At 38.1% G+C, this 23529-nt stretch overlaps 1 protein-coding gene across 1 annotated transcript in view; it reads left to right on the plus strand.

Annotated features, from left to right (window-relative positions):
- Positions 1–23529, plus strand: part of slc24a2 (solute carrier family 24 member 2) — a 252818-nt gene that overhangs the window by 180669 nt on the left and 48620 nt on the right. Inside the window, exon 5 of the mRNA XM_059970015.1 lies at positions 11471–11521. Coding sequence (XP_059825998.1) covers positions 11471–11521 — 51 coding nt within the window. The remainder of the gene's footprint in view (positions 1–11470; positions 11522–23529) is intronic.

Raw genomic sequence — 23529 nt, forward strand, 5'->3', positions numbered from 1 at the left:
TAAAGTGAAGAGGTGATAGATAGGAGCTACAGGGAGGTAGTCACCCCTAGGTTGCAGGAGGCAGGTACCTGAGTGAATGTCAGGAGAGGGAAAGCGAATAGGCAGTCAGTGCAGAATACCCCTGTGGCTGTTCCTCTCAATAGTAAGTATACCATTTTGGATACTGTTGGGAGGGGACATCGTACGAGGGGAAGCCACAGCAACCAGGTTTCTAGGTCTGTATCTGAGAAGAGAAAGCAGGAGAAGGTGAGTGTAGCAATGATAGGGCTTCCATAATTAGAGGAACAGAAAGCAAAATCCTGAAACAGAAGGAGACACCTGGATGGTATGTTGGCTTCCAGATGCCCACCTCAGGGTTGTTTTGGATTGGGTCCATGGTATTCTAAAGAGGGAGGGTGAGCAGCCAGAAATCTTGGTACATGTCAGTACCAACAATATAGGTAGGAAAAGGCAGGACATCCTGAAGAGAGAATGTAGGGAGTTAGGCAGAAAGCTAAAAAGCAGGACCTCCAGGGTAGTAATATCTGGGTTGTCTGTGCCACGTGCGCCAGTGAGGATAAAAACAGCATGGTTTGGCGGGTGAATGCATAGCTGAGGAACTGGTGCTGGGGAAAGGATTTCCGATTTCTGGATCATTGGGATCTCTTCTGGGGAAGGTATGGCCTGTACAATAGGGACAGGTTATACCTGAACCTGAGGAGGACCAATGTCCATGTGGGCAGGTTTGCTAGATCTGTGAGGGAGGGTTTAAACTAATTTGGCAGAAGGATGGGAACCATCGTGAAAGGGCTGAGGAAGGGGGAGTTGGTATACAAATAGATGCAGTGTGTAGTGAGACTGGGATGAAGGACAAGCAGATGATAGGGCAAAATTGCAGTCAGTAGGATGAGTTGAAGTGTGACATGAGAACAAAATCAAAAAGAATGACAAATATAGGAATAAAGGTGTTATATTTGAATGCATGCAGTGTACTGAATAAGGTAGCACAGTTAGAGATTGGTAGGTATGATGTTCTAGGCATCTCTGAGTTGTGGCTAAAAGAAGATTATAGTCGGGAGCTTAACATCCAAGGATACACCTTGTAGCGAAAGGACAGGCAGATAGGCAGAGGGGGTGAGGTGGCATTGGATCAGAAGATGTAGAATCCTGTGGGTAGAGTTAAGAAACTGCAAGGGTAAAAAGACCCTGATGGGAGTTATATACAGGCCTCCAAACAGTAACCAAGATGTGGGATTCAAATTACAATGGGAGATAGAAAAGGCATGGCAAAATGGTAATATGACAATAATCATGGGGGATTTCAATATGTAGATAGATTGGGAAAATCAGCTTGGCCCTGAGTCCCAAGAGAGGAAACTTGCAGAATGCCTACGAGATGGCTTTTTAGAGCAGCTTTTAGTTAGGGGAACGGCAATTCTGGGTTGGGTGTTATGTAATGATGCATATTTGATTAGGGAGATTAAGGTAAAGAAAGGAGGTAGTGGTTCAAAGGATTCAAAGTATATTTGTTATTAAAGTATGTATGCAGTATACAACCCTGAAATTCATTTTCCCCACAACAGCAACAAAGCAAAGAAAGCCATGGAACCTGTTCAAAGAAAACATCAACCCCCCCCCCCCCCACGCACAAAAAAATCAAATCACGCAAAAAGGAATGAACGAAAACACAAAATATAAAACACAAAAATTAATTCATATTCATTATCTGCAGACTGCCCTGATTCAAAGTCTACCAAAAAGTAGTAACAGAAAAAGGAGCCAGAAACACATCATAATGTGAACTACAGTGCAATCAACAAATCATGTTGATTTAACCTTCCTTCAGGAGCAGTGAACGAGGGGGGAGGGAGAGAGACAATCACATGCAGACAACGTCTCCAGCAGCAGCGAGTGAGAGGCTGGTAGATGGCACTAAACGCTCGCTCTCTGCAACCGCCTCAATGTTTTCAATCTTCCTTGAGACTTTAATTGTCGAGATTGGCAAGAACTAGAGTCAAACATGGGCTTGCGCCCTGCTCTAAGCTTCTTGGCCTCAGAGAGGCCCCTCGCCTCCTGGAACTCTCGAAAGCAGCAAGACACCTGATCAGTCAATTGACCCAGAAACACAACATCAACATTACGGGCTCCAAATCAACCAGAACCACATTTGAAAGAAAAAGAAGATGTAAAAGAAATGAAAGAAGCAGTCCTATAGGCCATCATGGATCATACTATGATAGAATTTACCCTGCGGTTTGAGAAGATGTTTCAAAGTTTAAAGTAAATTTATTATCAAAGTACATATATGTCACCATATATAACCCTGAGATTAATTTTCTTGCAGACAAACTCAATAAATCCATAATAGAATATTTGCCATAAAAGAATCAATGAAAGACCGCACCAACTTCGATGGACAAGCGGTGAGCAAAAGACAACAGATGATGCAACTACAACAAGAAAGAATAATAATAAATAAATAAGCAACAAAAGTTGAGAACATGAGATGAAGAGTCCTTGAAACTGACTCCTTAGGTATGGGAACATTTCAATGATGGGATCAATGAAGTTGAGTGTAGTTATCCCCCTGGGTTCAAGAGCTTGCAGGTTGAGGGTTAACAACTGTTCCTATGTCCTGACATTCCAGTATCTTCGTGATGGCAGCATTGAGTAAAAAAGCATGATCTGAGTGGTGGGGGGTCCCTGATGATGGATGCTGCTCTCCTGCAACATTACTCTGTGAAGATATGCTCGATAGTGGGGAGGGATTTACCCATGATCCACTGGGCTGTAATCACTACTTTTTGTGGGATTTTCCATTCAAGGGCATTCATTGGTGCTTCTATACCAGGCTGTGATGCAGCCAGTCAATATACTCTTAACCACACATCTGTAGAAGTTTGTCAAAGTTTTAGATTCCATGTTGAATTTTCACAAACTCTTAAGGAAGTAGAGGTGCTGCTGTGCTTTTCTGGTAATTACACTCATGTCCTGGGCCCAGGACAGGTCCTCTGAAATGATGACACCAACGAATTTAAAGTTGCTGACCCTCTCCACCTCTGATCCTCTGATGAGGATTAACTCATGGACCTCTGGCTTCCTCTAGCTGAAGTTGATAATCAGCTCCTTGGTCTTGCTGACATTGAGTAACAGGTTGTTGTTGTGGCACCACTCTGTCAGATTTTCTATTACCCTCCTATATGCTGATTCATCTCCATTGATTTGTCCAAGGACAGTGATGTCATCACCAAACTTAACTATGGCACTGGAGCTGTGTTAAGGCACACGGTCATAAGTGTAAAGCAAGCAGAGCCTTCTAGTGCACCTGTGCTGATGGTGATTGTGAAGATGTTGTTGCCATCCAAACCTACTGGGGTCAAAAAGTGTGGAAATTGAGGATGCAGTTGCACAAAAAGGTATTGAGACCAAGGTTTTGAAGCTTATTGATTAGTTTTGAGGGTTTTGACTGTAGTCATAAAGAGCATCCTGGTGATGTGTGGATAAGTTTCATCACCAGCCTCTCAAAACACTTCATCACTGTGGATGTAAGTGCTACTGGACGTTAATCATTGAGGCAGGCTACCATGTTCTTCTTAGGCAATCTACTTGAAGCAGGTGAATACGTCAGATAGCAAAGCGAAAGGTTATAGATTTCAATGAACATTCCAGCCAGTTGATCAGCACAGGTACACACATACAAAATACTGGAGGATCACAGCAGGCCTTGCAGCATCTATGGGGAGAAAGTACAGTCGACGTTTCAGGCCGAAACCATTCGACAGGACCCTTCTCTTGTTTGTGATGGGTCTTTAATGCTGGGCCGGAAGCTTTTCATTGGTTCACCCTCCTAAAGGCTATGCATATGGTAGCCTCAGAGACTGAAATCACAGGATCCTTGGGAGCTGTGGTAGCTTGTAATGGTTCCTCCATGTTTTGACAGTCAGTGCAAGCATAGGAGGCATTTGGCTCATCAGGAAGCGAAGCCCTATTGTCGCCGGGGTCGCTCAATTTTACTTAAAAAGAAGTGATAGGTTTCAAGCCTTGCTGCAACTGTCGAGTATTCCTCCTTGATTCAAGTGGTGCCAGTTCACCCATGAGATGGCTTTCCTGAGAATGTACTTGGACATCTTGTAACTTTCTTGGTCATCAGACTTGAATGCCTCTGACCAGGCCCTCAGCAGGTTCCAGATCTCATCCTCCATCCAGGGCTTCTGTTTGGAGAAGGCTCTGAATGATTTTGTGGGGACGCACTTATCTACAACTGTTTTTATGAAGTCCGTGACAATCATGGCGTATTCATTCAGATCCACAGATGAGCCCTTGAACACACTGAGCTCAAGCAATTAACTCAAAGCAATCCTCTAACCCCTTCTCTAATTCCTTCTTTGTTGTCTTAAACTCTGGAGGTTTGCTTTTTAGCCTCTGCCTGTATGCAGATAGAAGAAGAACAGCCAAGTGATCTGATTTACCGAAGTGCAGTCTGGACATGAAACAGTAGGCATTCCTTGTCTTAGTGTTACAGTGATGTAGTGTGTTGATGCCTCTGGTGCTACAGGTTATATGCTGATAGCAACTGGGCAGGTATTTCTTTAATCAAGCCTGGTTACCTTTTACCTTTTCTGAATCAGCAGTGTGGTCCATCCTGAGAATCAAGAAGCCTTTGGATCTGATCGCCATACTGGCATACTGGGAATAAGCCATGTCTCAGTTAAGCATAGGACACAAGAACCTCTCATTTCCCTCTGATACAGTAATCTTGCCTTCAGGTCCTCAATTTTGTTCTCCAGCGGCTACACATTTTCTAACAAGATGCTGAGTAGAGGAGGCCTCTTTCCTCTGTATTTCAGCCTGGCTTGGAGTCCCACCTCTGCCTTGCTTCCGGCTGTGTTGGTGAACCTTCATCCACTTAGAGGTGCCGCACCTGCTTGCTTGATGGTAAAGTCCACCGAGTCCTTAAGAAGATCATGAAATCTGCAGCTCATTAAGTCAATTTAAAAGTACGTTGCTTGAAGGGAAATTACATGCTGCAGTTTGCAATGACAGTAATTGAAAGGGGGTATATTAAGAAGATTTGTATGTGTTACAGTAGAGTCAAAGGATATACAGAGGCATGAGAGAGGAGCTGGCCAAAATTGATTGGAAGAGGATAGATATTAGCAGGATGACAGCAGAAGAGCAATGGCTGGTATTTCAGGGGAAAATTTGGAAGGCGCAGGAAAGATACATCCCAAAGATAAAGTATTCTAAAGAGAAGATGAGACAACCGTAGCTGACAAGGGAGGTCAAAAGCAGCAGAAAAGCAAAAGAGAGGGTACTGTATATAATATTGCAAAAATTAGTGGGAAGGTAGAAGATTGGGAAGCTTTTAAAAACCATCAGAAAGGAACTAAAAAAGCCTTGAAGGAAGAAAAGATGAAATATGAAGGTATGCTAGCCAAAATATCAGAGGATAACAAAAGTTGTTTCAGATATATAAAGAGTAAAAGAAAGAAGAGAGTAGATATCAGACTACTGAAAAACAATGCTGGAGAGGTAGTAATGGGAGACAAACAAATGGCAGACAAATTTAATAAGTACTTTGCATGAGTTTTTACTGTGGAAAGACACCAGCAGAATGCCTGATATGGGAGAATATCAGGAGGCAGAAGTGAGTGTCATTGCTGTTACCACGGAGAAGCTGCATGGAAAGCTGAAAAGTTTGAAGGTAGATAAGTTTTTTGAACCAGATGGACTACACCCCAGGGTTCTGAAAATGGCATTTTTTTTTGTAGAGGCATTAGTAATGATCTTTTAAGAATCACTGGATTCTGGAATAGTTCCAGAAGACTGGAAAATTACAAATATCACTCCACTCTTTAAAAAGGAAGGGAGGCAGAAGAAAGGAAATTATAGGCCAATTAGTCTGGGAAAGATGATGGGGTCTATTATTAATGATATGGTTTTGGGATATTTAGAGGCACATGATAAAATAGACCAAGATTTTTGCATGGTCTCCTAAAGGGGAAATCTTGCCTGACAAATCTGTTGGAATTCATCAAGGAATTAACAGGCAGCATAGACAATGGAAATTCATTCGATGTTGTTTATTGGTGTTATAGAAGGCCTTTAACAAGCTGCAGCATGTGAGGCTGCTTAACAAGGTAAGAGCCCATAGTATTACAGGAAAGGTACTAGCATGGATGGTAGATTGGCTGACTGGCCAGAGGCAAAGAGTGGGAATAAACGGGGTCCTTTATGGTTGGCTGCCTGCAGTAGTGTTCTGCAGGGTTCAGATCTGGGAACACTTCCTTCCATGTTATACATCAATGGTTTAGATAAAGGTATTGATGGGTTTGTGGCCAAGTTTGCGAATGATATAATGGTAGGTGGAGGGGCTGGTAGTGTTGAGGAAGCAGGGTGTCTGCAGAAGGACTGACAAATTGGAGGAATGGGCAAAGCAGTGGCGGATGGAATTCAGTGTAGGGAAATGCATGGTCTTTCACTTTGGCTGAAGAAATAATTGTATGAACTATTTTCTAAATAGGCAGAAAATTCACAAATCAGTATTTGTGACTGGGACTTGGACTTGGGAATTCTTGGACTTGGACTTGGACTTGTAAAGGGACTTGGGAATTCTCATGCATGATTCCCTAAACGTTAACTTGCAGGTTGAATCAGTGGTAAGCAAGGCAAATGCATGTTAACATTCATTTTGAGAGGACTAGAATACAAAAGCAAGCATGTAATGCTGAGGATTTATAAGGCATTGGTCAGACTGCACTTGAGTATTGAGGGCAATTTTGGGCCACTTATCTAAGAAAAGATGTGCTGGCATTGGAGAGAGTTCAGAGGAGGTTCAGAAGAATGATTTTAAGAATGAAAGGGTTAATGTATATGGAGTGTTTGATGGCTCATTGGAGTTGAAAGGAATGTGAGGAGGGGATCTATGGAATATTGAAAGGCCTAGATAGAGTGGATATGTAGATGTTGTTTCCTATAGTGAGGAAGTCTAGGACCATAGGGCACAGTCTCAGAATTGAGGGACGTCCATTTAGAGCAGAGATGAGGAAAAATTTCTTTAGTCATGTGGTGGTGAATCTTGGAATTCATTGTCACAGACAGCTGTTGAGACCTAGGCATTGGGTATATTTAAGGCAGAGGTTGATAGATTCCTGATTAATCAGGGCAGCAAAGGATATGGGGAGAAGGCATGAAAATAGAGTTGAGAGGAGTAATAAATCAGGCATGATGGAATGATGAAGCAGACCTGATGGGCCAAGTTGTCTAATTGTGCTCCTATGCATATGTCTTAATGGCCTAAATAGGTTAAATCTGCAACATTAGCAACACCACCATACCAAAAGAAATTTAAGTTACTTTCACTCTATGTGCAGGCCTTTTCCTGGGACAAAAATGAACTTTGAAAGAAGATACTATTTTGTAAGCTATTGCAAACAGTGATTTAATTGTAACAGTGAGCCAAAATTTTGAATGAGACTCATATTGTGCGAGAAATTAATTACTCCAGAATAATTATTAAGTGCATACAGTTAAGGGCTGTTGAATTAACTTAGCCCTGAGTTATCTAGCTCTCAAATGCTTTGGTTCCATCTGCTTCCAAGTCAACTTCCTGAAAGTAATTAACAACACCACAAGAAATTCTATGATTATTTAATGAACGTCTGTGTTGTACACAGTTCATCATGCCACAATATGTGATACATTTTTGGAGTATTCTGAAGCGTAGACACTGTAAACCATATCGAGTAACCCACTCTAAAAGCTGACTGTATTAGTGGATGTGTTTTTGGGTTTTTTTCCCCCACACTGTAGGTAGAGTGGATTTAAAAGAAGCAACTTAAGAAAAAACAAGCTCAGATTCTTTTAACCATATGGTGCCAAGAGGGAATTCCACATCTGATGTCAAATCATTGTAAACTACTAAACTGCATCTCTGAGTAACTTGTGATATATTTTACATGTGTGCACTGAAAATTCATTTCGCATTTACATTAGTCTTAAGTGCTAACAATATCATAACATGAAATATTAATTGATGCACATTTGATTGAAGCAGAATGCCTGAAGATGAATTCAGTATTTTAGAATGTGAGGAGGACCATTTTCAGCTGCTATTTCTTGTTTATCTAGAATTATCTGATCTTAAAACAGGTAGTAAGATTAGTCATTCAGCCATTTGACTGCATTTTGGTTTTCACAATGATCATATCTCCCCTCCCCCCCCCCCCCCCAAACACCAACACATCTATTCTGACCTTGCATCTTAATTCACTTAATACCTTAGTAAGAGCCATTTTGGGGAGAGCAGATTGGCTGGCTACCCAAAAGGAAGTCTGTTGAAAAGTTTAAAAGATATCTACTGTTACATTTGGCCATTGTTTCAGGAAATAAAAGAATTTCACCCTTTGAAAATTGTCCAACCCCTCTCTCACGTTTTCTCCTTAAATATGTATTTAGACAGTAACTATTGTCCAGGGAGAATTGACACCAAAATCAGCCGGCACATTCCGAATATGCCATGTGGAAAAAAAAATATTTTCAGAAAAAGAATGAGAGAAAATAAAGGGCAACTGTTGCATTCCCACTTGCTGAAGTTTTTATGAAAATTCTGTTCCAGGCATTAAATTTAATAAAACACATGTAAAGCTTTCTGAGGATGAAATAGCAAGCACTACTTTGCACTCAATTATGTTGGCAGTTAGGAGAATAGCCTCACATAGATTATGTACACGAAGAGTTATAGGAAGCTGTTTTATTAGAGTATCTAAAGAATGCCTAATCATTTATATTATAATGACTGACTTGAACAAATTTTTGCTACAAACAAGCAAAAATGTAAACACCAAGTGAAGGCATTAGATTGTTTTGGTCACTTTAACAAACAGTTTATAATTTATTTTCCATTCCTCTTGCATCAATTCAGACAAATAAATGTTTTAATTATTTTGTTAAACTAACCTATTTACATTTTCAAATAGCTTTGATTTAATTTATTTCAAGTGAAAAGTTTTCAAGGGCATTAACACATGTAGCTCACACCAAAATGTACTAAGCTCAGAGAGAAAGCTACTCAAAAGTGTGAACAAATTTTCAAGTATCACTGTTGGGTACCAGGATAACCGGGAAGCTAGTAAATGTTATTAAAAAGGGACAGCTGCACAAGTCCTGGCAACAGTTATCATTGGAGGATTAATTAGGAATTAGATTAGCAAGGATGTATGTATTAATTCAACAATTGATACACCCTTCACTTCGAAAGTTTTAGTCAATAGCAGCCCTTCTCTCCAATCAATCTATTTAAGCTTAAGTAAATATCCATCATAAAGCATTATTGGTATTGATATTGGCTTTATCATTGTGATGTGTTCAATGAAAAACTTTTGTTTGCATGCCATCCTGGCAGATCATGGCATACATAGAAATAAAAAAAAACAATGCAGAATATAATGTTTCAGCTACAGAGAAGCGCAGTGCAATAAAACAAATGAACTGCAAAGGCCACAACAAGGTAAACTGGAATATCAAGAATTCCTGTTTAGTGTATGAGAGGCCCATTTAGGAGTCTGATGATAGCGGAATCAAAATCAATCCTTGAGTTTGGTGATATGTGTTTTTGTAACTTCTACCTAAAGCAAGAGGGTTAAAGAGAGAGTGACTGGGATGGGAGGGGTCCCTGATTATATTGGCTCTAGAGGCCCAAGGCAGAACTTAACTTTGCAGGTCTTGCATATACTTTCCCCCATAGAGTTGATCAGTTTCTAAGCACTGGATATATATCACAGAATGTAGTGCTAAACTTCTTAGCATTTTATTGCACTTGTAAAATTCACCAGTCATGTTGAAGTCTTACTTGGTTCTTATTAAATGCCATTTGTTTGACTAATGACCAATGAAACTTTCTCAAAGTGCTGAAGAAAGTGATTCTTGAAAGAAGTTCTTCCATTTTTCTTTCTTGTCCCGCACAGCTTAAAAGTGAAGTATAGTTTCTGGGTACATGTTATATTGTACATAACAAGATCTAATTTGCTTCAACAGTCTCTTTTTCCATATAAGCATGGAAGAAACAACTGCAAAGATGCTAAATTCATGAGTGGAACTACTTAAAGATCATATGTTGCTATTAAACAATGTCTTTGGTAAAATAATATACTGCAACAAAAATACCAATGCATACAGAATATTTATAAGTTTATTTTGCTAGTTTATGGTCTAGTTGTTTAATTTTTGAGCATCCCACATACTAATTTTTTCAAACTTGAAGTAGTTTGTGCTTAAACCTGGAATGATTTTTAAACATAGAATAGTTCAATTTAGAGTGAAGCATTCACCCAACTTAACTAAGTTAAACTCATAGGTTCAAACCACAAACGAGAGAAAATCTGCAGATGCTGGAGATCTGAGCAACACACACAAAATGCTGAAGGAACTCAGCAGGCCAGGCCGCATCCATGGAAAAAAAAAGTACAAAATTTTAGCCTGAAACGATGTCTATACTTTTTCCATAGATGCTGCCTGACTTGCTGAGTTCCTCCGGAAATTTGTGTGTGTAAACTCATAGGTTATTATGTTCTAGATGTATTTTTTACAAGATAATGGATCTAACTGTAAGCAAAGAAAAATACTAACTTCACTTATGAACAATAGTTTAACCAAAAATACAGCCAATTATTCAATTACGTTTTTATGCAATTTTTAAATATGTCCAACAACTTCATACTATCTTGTGTAAAATAGTGCCATCCTTCCTTTTACTGATAAGACATGACATTCCAAGCTATTGATGTGAGAAAGCAACTGAGGATTGTGAGAGCTGTTTTCCAGGATAAGATTTTTTAAAAGAAAAGGAAATGGAGCATTCTTGCACTGTACACGAACAACAGGTCTCCCAAAATTGTTTTCATTAGCGCTTGCTCACAGTCTGCTCAATGAACCTAATGTGATAAGTGTAATCTGTTTCTTTATTACATAGGTCTTTGACTTGGGAAGTGTTTAATTTTACTTCTCTCTAACTAATTCATTTCAACGTCTACAAAATCTTATAAAACAGGACAATAAAGCCTCCTAAAATCAAGTACAATAAGTCATTCATGGTAATGAACAAAGCAAAGTAATTTGATCTTTTGTAAGGTAGGACTTAGCGAATCACCATTCAGAAAACTCAAATCAGTATATTGTAGGAAATCATAAGGTATTATTTTTTGTACACAGAGAATTATGCATGACTGTAAAACTGTGTCCTTTCAACAATATAAAATTGCTTTTGTTTAAGGTAATCATCTGTTTTCCTATTTTGAATATTGATGAATCTGCTACAGCAATATTCCAAATTTCATATTTTAGCATTCACCGCTGAACTTCAGTCCCTGGCAGCCTGATATTTAAAGCACGTATGTGTCTGCCACCTTAAATTGCATTCTGCTGCTTCCTGATTTTTTAATCTCTTTTTTTTGGCTTTTTGCTCATTTGTCTTTTTTTTACTGTGATGTTGTAGAACTTGGAGCATATGGAAAACTTAAATATTATGACTCAATGACTGAAGAAGGTAAGAACTTCATCTTTCTCTGTTACATTAACTGTATGGTCATAAACATATACATTTATTACAATAAAAATCATTTTAACAATGTTTTGTCTCATTATTTCATCTAACATTTTTCCTGGTCTTCACTACATCTTTACGTATATGTTGTTTTGTTTGTTTTGTGCTGTTGAACGTTGTATTGATAAAGAAAATGTAAATATGATGGTGCTGAAAGATATTTTAGTGCAGAATTGAACTGTTGTTATTCTTGTTTCAAAAGTGTTACAATCTCTTTGTGTGCCTCACATCTTCTGTGTTTTCGATTAAAATCCATTCTTTAATTAAAAAAAAAACACCTTATCTTTGTAATTAGGTAATTTTGCAATGTTTGTGTGTCTGTGTGTATGTATGATCTTGAGCTCTGTGGTGTTGTCTTTCTCACCTTTAATCAAAATTGTTGCTGGTAAACTCTTAAGGAATTTTTTGCCATTTTGATAAGGATTAATTCCCAATCTGTCTCAATTAATTTTAGAGTTCTACTTGCAGTTTGGTTTGATCCTATTTGATCCCCTCCAATGAAAAATCTGCCACGTCCATGTTTTGCTTGCTGCATATTTCATTTGAATGTTGGACAAAATCTAGGCCAAAGCAATAAGATGGAAGTCTAGTCTATCATTGGGCTTTCAAGGTCCAATCAGAGAGTTTAATGCAGCTCTCAGGAACAGTTGCTCATAATTCCTCAATAGCTGACTTCAAATTTGCAGCCTTGCTCTCATATGCATCTTAGGGTTTGGAAAATAAAAGTTTTAGACATGGTTGTGTTCTGAGCTTGGTGAACACCATAGCTTGAACTTATTATATTAGTGTTGAATCAAGAAGTATAGGTGCTGTCAGAGGGGTTTAGTATATTATGACTGGATATTATATACATGTATGTAGTAAATATGTTTTCATAAACATTAATGTGACCAATTTTGATATTTCCATGTTAGGAAAAGATATTACTTGCATAAAATTACATGGTTTATTCTTGCTAATTTTCATCTTTCTATCCTGCTTTCTGCCGCAATCCCTTATCTAGCTATGATAATTGGTTGATTCGGTTTTCAGTTGTTCTTTCTGTTTAGGTGCTCTTGCAGTGAAACCTTCCACATTATGGCTCAAAATTGCACAAACTTTGACCATTGTTCTAGTCATATAGGATCGTATTTGTCAAGTTGTGTTCCATTGTAATCACATCCTTGTCTGCATAACCATTGACTTTAAAAACTGCTCTGGGAAGATCCAATTGGCATGCGACTTTCTGCTTCAGGCTTAGTGGTAGTGTCCCACCCATTTCATGCTGGTTTTCAATTCAACTTAGTCCCTGTTCACTATCATAAACTTAAGTATTTAAAAGAAGTGGTTGCTAATAATCTCATATCTATTAGCAGGTTACGCTGAAGTCACAAGGCAAATTTATTGAATGAGTTGTGCAAAGTGTAAATAGATTCACATATGGTCCCTTACATATGCTTAGTAATATATACATGTAACTTGCACTGCAGATACTGTAATACTAACATCATTAGTTGTAATGAAATAAAGGATCATTTTACTAATCCCATTCATATCATGCCAGTTACTTTTTATTTATTCCAAGTGCCAAATATTTACTATTTCACAGAGGAAATAGTGAAGGAATTAGCAATAAACTAGGAATAATTAATGTCTATATATTCCTTGTGTACTACAGTTTATTAAAATTACAAAATTGATTACATGGATATTTTACCAATTTAATTAAAGTTAAAAATTTGCACAGTCAACCAAACTGGTAGTGATATTTTTGGAAGTCATATCTTAATAATATGAAAAATCCTATGAACTACCTTCACTGTGTCTAGATAATGTTTATTATACAGCAAATTTGCATCTTGACTAATTCAACTATCTCTTCTTTTCCATGTAAGATTTGTTATGGTGTAGAAAATCAATTAGTTTTGTAGGACTTATCACAGAATAAGTTTTGCTCAAATATAGGTGGATTAACACCTTTGAGATGACACAATAACTGAGACAAATAGGTACAAATGTCAAGTAACTGGAAACATTACTGAATGTAGTGATGGAAGTAGCGCCAATAGAGCTGCTGAGGTTGAAGTCATACATTTATGAACCTCATTGATTTTTCTTTAAAGAGCCTATACCAGGGGTGGGCAAACTTTTTGACTTGAGGGCCACAAAGGGTTCTAAAATTTGACAGGGGGGCCGGACCAGGAGCAGATGGACGGAGTGTTTTGGTAATACACCTCATAAGAGAAAATAAAATATCATGGGATATGTAGAAAACATGTGCTTTAATTTCAATTGAAAATGAACAAATGCATTACAACAAAATACTTTGAAGTCCCATGGTATTTAGCTATTTATTGAAATGACTTTTAAAACACTGAAAATTAAATGAATAAAATACAGCTTTTTTTAATAGTAACAGTTATTATTTTAAAGCACTGAAAATTCTGTTATCCTTCAAGATATTATCATCATCACTCTCCTCCTGACTGTCTTTATTTCAAAAACAGTAGGAGATGCAGGTCTACTTGTCCTGCTCCTTCTTATTCAATTGTCCTCTGTGCCAAAACTCAACAACGACCCGCACAATGACAGAACAGTGAAAGCGCGCCAATATGCGGAGCTCTGTGCTCACAAATCCCCGCAGGCTATCTCCCTTAGCCGGAACGCTGGCTAATTATGAGCCGGTTTGGATGTGCCAGGAAATGGGTCGCCACAAGGTCACAAAGTAAAGCGCAAATGTGGAGTAATACGCTGCACCTCAACAAAGGTCAATGTATATAGAGTACGTCATCTATTGGGAAGACGCCAGAATTGCGGGGAAAAAACGTTAACAAGGTTTATTAATATAATTTTATCAAGTTCTGCGGGCCAGATTAAAAAGCTTAACGGGCCGCATAAGTTTGCCCATGCCTGGCCTATACAAATTAAAGAAAAGGGGAGACAGAACAAATTTGGTGACTGAAAAGTTTATAAGCTGGATTTTTGCTTGGAGACAATGGAATGGGTCACATTTGCAGCTACCCACAAATATTTTGCAGACTTTTGAGTTGTAGCTTGTAGTATTCAGAGATCCTTTCCAGCACTATGTGATCTGCAGGCAATTTGAGGAATAAATGCCCAGGGTAATCAAGAACAAGGTTTCTTAATCAGTCAGATTAAAGAATCCTTACTGAGAAGCAGTTGGAAATTTGTCCTGTGATACATGCACAATGGAAATGCATGCAGCCGTGCTCTGCTTTCAAAATTACTTTCATTACTTCTAAAAGAATACTTCAGATATTGTAAAACCACATGCTGAACACTAGAAAGAGAATGTGAGATGTGTATGATTGGAGAAAGTGAAGAACAGTTTTCAATTTCATTAGACTAGAGCAATATTCAATTGCAAATTTACATGACTTCATGCCAGCAATCTTTCAGTACAGTCCTTAACTTGAGGGATTGGTTCTGGACCCCTCGTGGATACCAAAAAATGCGGATGCTCAAGACCCTTATTCAACCTGTCTCAATGCGGTGGATCTTAAGACCAAGTGGAACCCCAGAATTTATTTAACCTGTCTCAATGTGGTTGGCATTAGGACCCGGCGGTAGAGCTCTGAATCCGCAGTGTTTCTGTTCACAAAAATAATCACAATCACGACTGAAAATTAAGTGAAAATAATAAAGCGATCCGAAAGAGGTGAAACACCATCAGTCACCGGAAAGGCGTTAGGCTACAATCAGTCAATGTTCGGAGCAATTTTAAAGGATAAAGTGAGAAAGGCCCTGCCCCGATGAAAGCTACAATTATTACTAAGCAATGCAGTGGTTTAATTATTGGGGTTTGGGGTTTTTGATCCTCCACAGCAACCCAGCACGGATGGAGAGCACATTCGGAAGCGGTCTGTCACTGGATCGAACTCGGGAACTTCTGTTCCCAAGCCCAGCGCTGAAACATATGTTCTTAAGTGTTTTATATGCATAGAAAGGTAAAATATATTCTACAGTCGTCCCTCCTTATCCACGAGTTCTGCATGCAAAAATTCAACCAACTGCGAACCAAGAAAACCTGGAAGTGCTCTTCTAGCTCTTGTTGTTCGAGCAGGTACAGACTTTTTTCCTTGTCATTAATCACTAAACAATGCAGTATAACAACTATTTTACATTGTATTAGGTATTATGAGTAATCTATGGCTGATTTAAAGTATATGGGAGGATGTGCGTAGGTTATCGTGAATCGGGATTTAAAAAAACGGCTCTTACCAAGTCAGTCGAAGCAGGTACATCCGGTATTATTTAGCATCAGTTAGTCAAATGTTTGTCTTAGTATATAGTAGATATTTTACCTTTCTAAGCATATAAAACACTTAAGGAAGTATGTTTCAGCGCTGGACTTGGGAACAGAAGTTCCCGAGTTCGATCCAGTGACAGACCGCTTCCGAATGTGCTCTCCATCCGTGCTGGGTTGATGTGGAGGATCAAAAACCCAAAACCCAATAATTAAACCACTGCATTGCTTAGTAATAATTGTAGCTTGCATCAGAGCAAGGCCTTTCTCACTTTATCCTTGAAAATTGTTCTGATCATTGACCGACTGTAGCCTAATGCTTTTCCAATCACCTCTTTCAGATTGCTTTATTATTTCCACTTTATTTTCAATTGTGATTACTTTCGTTAATAGAAACACTGCGCATTCAGAGCTCCACCGCTGGGTCCTAATGTCCACCGCACTGAGACAGGTTGAATAAGGAACTTGATCATCCGTGTTTTTTTGGTCTCCACGAGGGGTCCCGGAACTAATCCCTCATGGATAAGAAGGGTCGACTGTATATACTAAGACAAACGTTTGACTAACTGATGCTAAATAATACCAGATGTACCTGTTCCGAATTACTTGGTAAGAGAACTTTTGATTTTTTTTCAATCCCGATCCATGATAACCTACGCACATCCTCCCGTATACTTTAAATCATCTCTAGATTACTTATAAGACCTAATACAATGTAAATGCTATGTAAAATAGTTGTTATACTGCATTGTTTAGGGAATAATGACATGGAAAAAAGTCTGTACATGCTCGAATAACAAGTGCTGGAAAAGCACTTATGGGTTTTCTCGATTCGCGGTTGGTTGAATTTGCACATGCAGAACTCACGGATAAGGAGGGCCCACTGTACTAGAAAAGATGCTTGGCAAAAAATTAAAGTTTATTTGTAATATTAATCATTGAGTAAGTACACTGACCCTTACTTTCTCTAAAACCAAATTGCTGCAACTGTGAAAAGTTAAAATAAAAACAAACTACACAAGGTTTTTAGCATGTTAGGTAACATCTATAGAGAGAGAAACATTTAATGTTTCAAGTCAATGGTCTTTTTAAACCACTCAGCTCAAGATATATTGTAAGTGAACTTTTAATGGCATAATAAATCTTAACTGCTACCTTATAATCTCTATAGAGCTGAAAGAGTTCTTGGCATGGAGCCTCATTCTTTCATTAGTAAATACTTTTTTGGATTTTTCTGATGAAATGCCATCAGCCTGAAATATTAATGCTTTCCAGAGATGCTACCTCAGTAGCTAAGAAATTCCAACATTTTTTGGTCTTTTTATTTGTATCTTTTTCTAACATGTTTACTGAGTAATTGCAATATTAGTATTCAAGTATATGGATTTCAGCCCTGTATTTAGTAATATAACAAGATAAATCGATTTGTTTAAAGATTAGGCATCTCAGATTGCAACTTCAGAATGACCTTGTTTGCCTACAAAATTGTGTACAATGTAACTTCCTACCCAGTTTACTCCAAAAGAATGAACTCTGGCAGTCAAACCATTATTTTTAACAAATTGGGTTTGGTTTTCTCAGAGCTGCAAGAAGGGGGAAATTTGGTGATTTATTGAGGATTTGTTTGTAAAAGATTTAATAAATTTATAAGAAAATATTTAGACCCTCAACTTGTTAACATTTTCCCTGTTCAATTCAAATCATTCACCTAGTTGTCAAAGAAATGCTTTCTACATACCATGGTGCCAATGCAGAAATCTGAGTCACTTGATGTGGACAGAGCAAAATTCATAATTCATTTTAAAAGAGAAGGTTGCAAATCATTTAATTTTGTTTCTTTTGCAAGTTTAATTTTCCAAGCACTGTTACAGAGAGAGAGATCCACACGGGTTTTCTCTTAGATTATTGGGTTCAATTTGGATTATTCTGTTTGGTTCTGGTCACCTCATTTTAGGAAGGATGTGGAAGCTTTAAAGAGAGTGACAAGGAGATCTACCCAGGATGCTGTCTGGATTAGAGAACAGACCTTATGAAGGAAGATTGAATGAGCTAAGGCTTTTCTCTTTGGAATGGAGGAGAATGAGAAGAGACTTGATAGAGGCATACTGTAGATTGAGTAGACATCCTTTTAGGGTGAGTTTAGGGGAGATGCCAGAGATGGGTCTTTTACACAGAGAGTGGTAGATGCCTGATATGCACTGCCAGGGGTGGTGGTAGAGCTGATACAATAGGGGCATTTAAGAGATTCTTAGTTAGGCAAATAGATGTAGAATATATGGAGGGTTATGGGCTGTTTTTGAAGGAAAGGTTAGTCTGACCATAGAGTATGTTTATATAGGTTGGCTCAAGATCATTGGCCAAATGGCCCATACTGTGCAGTACTGTTCTATCTTATATGTTATAATCCCCAAGTAGCACATGGATACATTTGTGTTTTCTTCACAATCGCTCATAATTGTCAGGCTCTCCTGAACAATTTCTGAAATTTCTCCTCAATTCCAAAAGGGAAAACTGTTGTGTTGTGATGTCAGTTTAGTTGATGAGTCAAAGTAGAACCTTCATAAGTATTTTGTAAACCCTTGGGAAAATTGCAGCCTGAAGTGTAGAAAGCATTAGTGTGAGGTTATTAAATAATGTAGCTAGTGAACCTAAAGGAGAATGGAAAACAATCCAGGAATGAGAGTAAGAAAGCTAGTGACCTATCTCACTAGGAAAAAGAAACCAACTGATAATTGGTTTATTATTGTTGCATGTACTGAGTTACAGTGCAAGTTTAGTCTTGCATGTCATCTAGGCAGATCATTCCAAAAGTAAGTAAATCAAGTTGTGCCTAAGGGGAAAAAAGACACTAAAAGCATGCAGTTACAGAGAAAGTACAGCGTGGGTAGACAGAAAAGGAGTAAAGGTTGTAACAAGGTAGAGTGAAAGATCAAGAGTTCATTTTTATCATATAAGAAGTCTGTATAAGAGTCTTATAACAGTGGGATCGATATTGTCCTTGAGTCTGATAGTATATTCTTCAAGCTTTTGTATCTTCTGACTGATGAAATGTAAATTGATGTAAAGGGAAAACAAGAGAAAATCTGCAGATGCTGGAAATCCAAGCAACACACACAAAATGCTAGAGGAACTCAGCATTATCACAGGTAGCACCTGTGATAATGCCTGACCTGCTGAGTTGCTCCAACGTTTTGTGTGATGTAAGAGGAGGTTGGTCAGACTGGCCTGTATTTGTTATACCAAGCTGTGATGCATCTGGATTGGATGCTTCCTATGTGATTCTGTAAATATTAGTGAGGGTCATTGGAGACATGGTGAAACTTCTGAGGAAGTAGAGCCACTGATATGCTTTCTTGATCATAACACCCTTGTGGCTGGACCAGGATAAATTACTGGTGATATTTACATCTGGAAACTTGAAGCTCTCAATCATTTCTATTGATACACCATTGATATAGACAAGGGTATATACTCCACCGTACTTTCTGATCAATGATCAGCTGTTCTGACATGCTGACATTGAGGAAAAGGGTATGGTAACATGTAAATGAACTCTCTATGTCCTTCCAGTACTCCATCTGGTTATTGTTTGAGATCCAGCCTACTATGGTGGTGTCATCTGCAAACTTGTAGGTGGAATTAGAGAAGAATCTGGCCATACAATAGTGAGTGTGTAAGGAGTAGAGTAAAAGTGACTCTTTAACCACATTTGAATTAACTGATGGTTCTAATAACCAGTAAAAAATGTTGAAAAAACAAAAAGAATTTCGCATCTCTTTGGCATTCATACTTTTTGTACTGTATCTATTTTTCTTTAATTTCAAGACTAGAACTACTGACACAAGTTTGGATTTGTGTTTGGTGCTTTCCCCTCCCCCTTAGTGTTTCCCATTCGCTAACCCAGCTTATAATTCAAAGCATCAGGATATTTCTTTTAGAGGTACAATTTTTACCCATCATTCTATAAAATTTAAGTCGATTTCCATTCACAGCCTAATTGAAAACTTATTAGAAATTAAACATTAACAACTTTTATGTGTGAAGTATAAAATTTTAATTATAATCCAATCCATTTGCTTAATTGAGAGCACAACACTTAACAAAAAGGTAAGAGAAGACATAATGTCACTTTTCTAGGCTCTGTATACCTACCAAGCTAAGTAGAAACAATCTGTTGCACATGGTGAGTCCCAGCAGACCATCAAGTTCCCATCTCACAACATTACATTCTCAAGGAAAGTTGCTGGCTGCAAACTGACTTACTGTGAGCTAATGTTCCTCAGAACTGCTATAGAGTCATTAGGAGAACTGCATTAAGCCAACTTGTTTAGGTCATCCCAGGAGTTCTCCAGTATTAACTTCTTCAGTAACTCGTTCAAGTAGACACTGCTTAAAGAATTGCCCCGAAAAATTTAGAAAAGAATTAAAGTTGGTAAGGTCTTTGTAGAGTGTGCCCCATATTTAAGTTGCAAAATTGATGCTCAGCCCTACTAAGATTTTCCAAGTCATTCTTTATAACCCTGACTGCGAAGTTGAGAATGAGCACTGTGGCTTTTCTCTGTATTGCCCTTGGTATTGAATAACAATTGTTTCTTAACAAAGCTAAGTACTGCACTGAAGTTGCTGTCAGAACATGTTTGGATTGGCTGACATCAATTTGTTAATGGAGACTGACATTCTTTTGGCTTTGCAAATACCTGCCGTACATTAGTCCAATAAAGCTTGAGGTTCTCTTACAGTTTTTCAAGCTCTTTCATGGTGTGTGCTTTATCTCTTTACCTGTAAAGAATTTGCTGTTGCCATTCAGAATCAACCACTGTCCCCTCATTGCTGAAAGATCTGCTGGTCATCTGGACATGATGCAGTGCAGTGAGTGAACTTGCAGTGAAATAACCTACATTGCTCACTTAAACACATGACTCAGCCCTTTAAAGTCCTAGCGTCATATATTAATTCAGTACAGAATTCGGATTTTGTCCCAGTTGGTCCATCTCGACCAAGATAACAATTCAAACTCGTTCCATTTGCCCAAGTTAGGCGCATAATCTTCTAAGCCTTTCTTATCCAAATATCAGTTCAACTAAACAGTTCTAACTGGAGACTGAGGTTTTGCACATCGTTGCAGTTTATTAAGGGGATGTCAAGTTGCCAGGAATACAGATCTGTTTGGTGTAAATGTAACAGCATTTTGACCATGATCTTTTAGTTTCCAAACAGAACATAAGGATTTAAGATTTTTTTTATACTCAGACCAAATCTGACAAACTGTTGCACCCCTCCTATTGTGCTCAGATCAGGTTAAAAATGGTCTGGTTGGGAGTAGAAAATTGCCTGCTGAAAATACTCCACTGAATGGGCTTTTGTCTCCTTCCACATCAATAGTGCCTTTGCCATGTCCAGCACAGTCTTTCAGAGCTCAGTCCTTACAGTTGGAAAATCCAGCAGACTCTCTCCTCAGTCTCTGCACAAAGCAATGGTCCAGCATCCACCCCATCAGAAAAGAAAGCAATGGTCTTGTACAGTGCAGGACCATACTATACTATCTGCTAGAGTTCTGGATGATTGTTTTAGAAATGCATCACAATACCACATCACTAGGGAATTCACATTTAAGTAAATAGTAGTGGAATTTATAAGTAGCAGTATCTGTGAAACTACTAGTTTATTGTAAAAATTATTCTGGTTCACTCACAACTTTCAGAGAAGAAAGTCTGACTGGGTGAAGGGAATGCGGAGGCAGTTGAATCAGTAGGGAAGCGATTAGAATGTGGTAGTGTAGGGTCAGTGTAAATGAATACTTTCTGTCAGTGTGGACTTGTTAGGCTGAATGACTTGTTTCTTGGTTGCATGACTCCATGGCTTTAACCACATCCTTAAATAGATACCCTATTTCAAGTTCTGTCAGATGGAGAAAAAAATTCAAGGATAATCTCAACCCTTGAAAAAAACTGCAACATCCTCACTGGTGTGTTGGAAGTCCTAAGCACCTCCTGCTCCATCTGTGAAAGAGTTTGTGCTCAGAATCTGCAAAACCAGAGCAAAAACATGTCATCCTCAATCTCATGAGACTGCCTAAGAAGCACTTTGATCATACTGTAAGAAGAGGAATGTGCATCTTTCTCAACTTTATAGAGCAATGGCAAGATAATGTCTTGTTGGCATTTCTGGGCTGGAACAACTTGGTGCAAGTGAAATTGAGAATTAGCTGTGTAGCCACTTAGAGAAGTAACAAATGGGTATTTCCTACTCCACTGTGAAAACTCTTTGAGGAATACCTACCCTGAAGAAGTTTAAATCTTCTCTTCAAAGGGAGATAGGTGTGATCCCCTCTCACTGTTCCCTGTCTGTAATTTTTGCTGTTCTCCAAATCTTCATCAGCCTGGATGAAGGGTCTCCGTCAGAAATGTCAACTGTTTATTTCTCTCCATAGATGCTGTCTGACATGCTGAGTTCCTCCAGCATTTGGTTGTGAAGTAAAGTTAAAGTTCTGTTTTATTTAAGCTTATAAAACCAGAAGTCTGCAGTGAGTATTTTAAAGCACCTAATTTTGTGATTGATGGAACTGACAAACTCACATTTCATTTTGTCACCTACTTTGTTACCCCAATGTGTAACAAATATTAAAAGCAAGTAATTTTCCATGAAATGTCAATTATGTAGGGAAAAAAGTATTAAAAGTGATTTGGCTATTCTCAGGAATGGGTATTTTCATCAATCTGAAGTGACCAAGATGGATAATAATGGTTTAAAGGAATACTTTTAAAAGGGAAAGACACAAAAAAAGTTATTAGAATCACAGGAAATAGGAGTAATAACTGGATAATTAATTCATTTAGCTTGTACTGGTGCAGTAAAGCATAATTTTCTCCTACTTATTCATGTTTCAAAAATCTAAAATCACCCTTCAGATTTTTGTTTAAACCTTTCAATAGTTCAGCTTTTGCTTTCGGCGGTGGCAGCTGCTCTGTGCCTTATGAAATGCTAACTGTAAGTAGACCTTGAGTTTTCTTGCATCATTTCAACTTGTAAGTGCCTTAACCTTTCAAATGCTGCAGTTTTTTTTAAACCAGGTTACAATTGATTTATCATGGCAACATTTGTACTTCCCTTTCTTTCAAGTATTTTCCACAGCCTTCAGTTAGTGATGAATTTTTTTTCCCTATTTTTAGTTATGAATGCTCCACAGGCAGCCATTGACTATCCAGAAAGTTTTGAAGTGAGTGATGGTTTCTGCTGTATTCTCTGTAAATGTTCCTGGAACATATGTTTCAAGGTGATAAGTAATAGAAGACTTGGCATAAACAGTGTACAGTTCTGATCACTGTATTTTAAAAAAAAGACATGATTGTACTTGAGAGTGCACAATGATGTATAAAATTGTTGCCAGATTTAGAAGTTTATAGTTATGATGAGAGATTGCACAAACTAGGGTTGTTATCTTTAGAAGAGAGAGGGAGGAATATAATTGAGTTTTGTAAAATTATTGAATAGAGGTGGTTTATATCTCTTAGCAGAAGATCAAATACCAATGGGCATAGATTTGTAAGTAATTTATGGAATTACTCAGAGGGTAGTGGTGATCTGCAATGGGTAGTAAGAGCAGAAACCTCAACTAATTTATTTGGATGTGTATGTAATGAACTTTGACCTGCAAATTGTGATTAAGTAAGGTAGCTCTTTTTCAACCGCTATACTCATGTTCGGC

Source organism: Hypanus sabinus, chromosome 5, assembly GCF_030144855.1.
Source record: "Hypanus sabinus isolate sHypSab1 chromosome 5, sHypSab1.hap1, whole genome shotgun sequence".
NCBI lineage: Eukaryota > Metazoa > Chordata > Chondrichthyes > Myliobatiformes > Dasyatidae > Hypanus > Hypanus sabinus.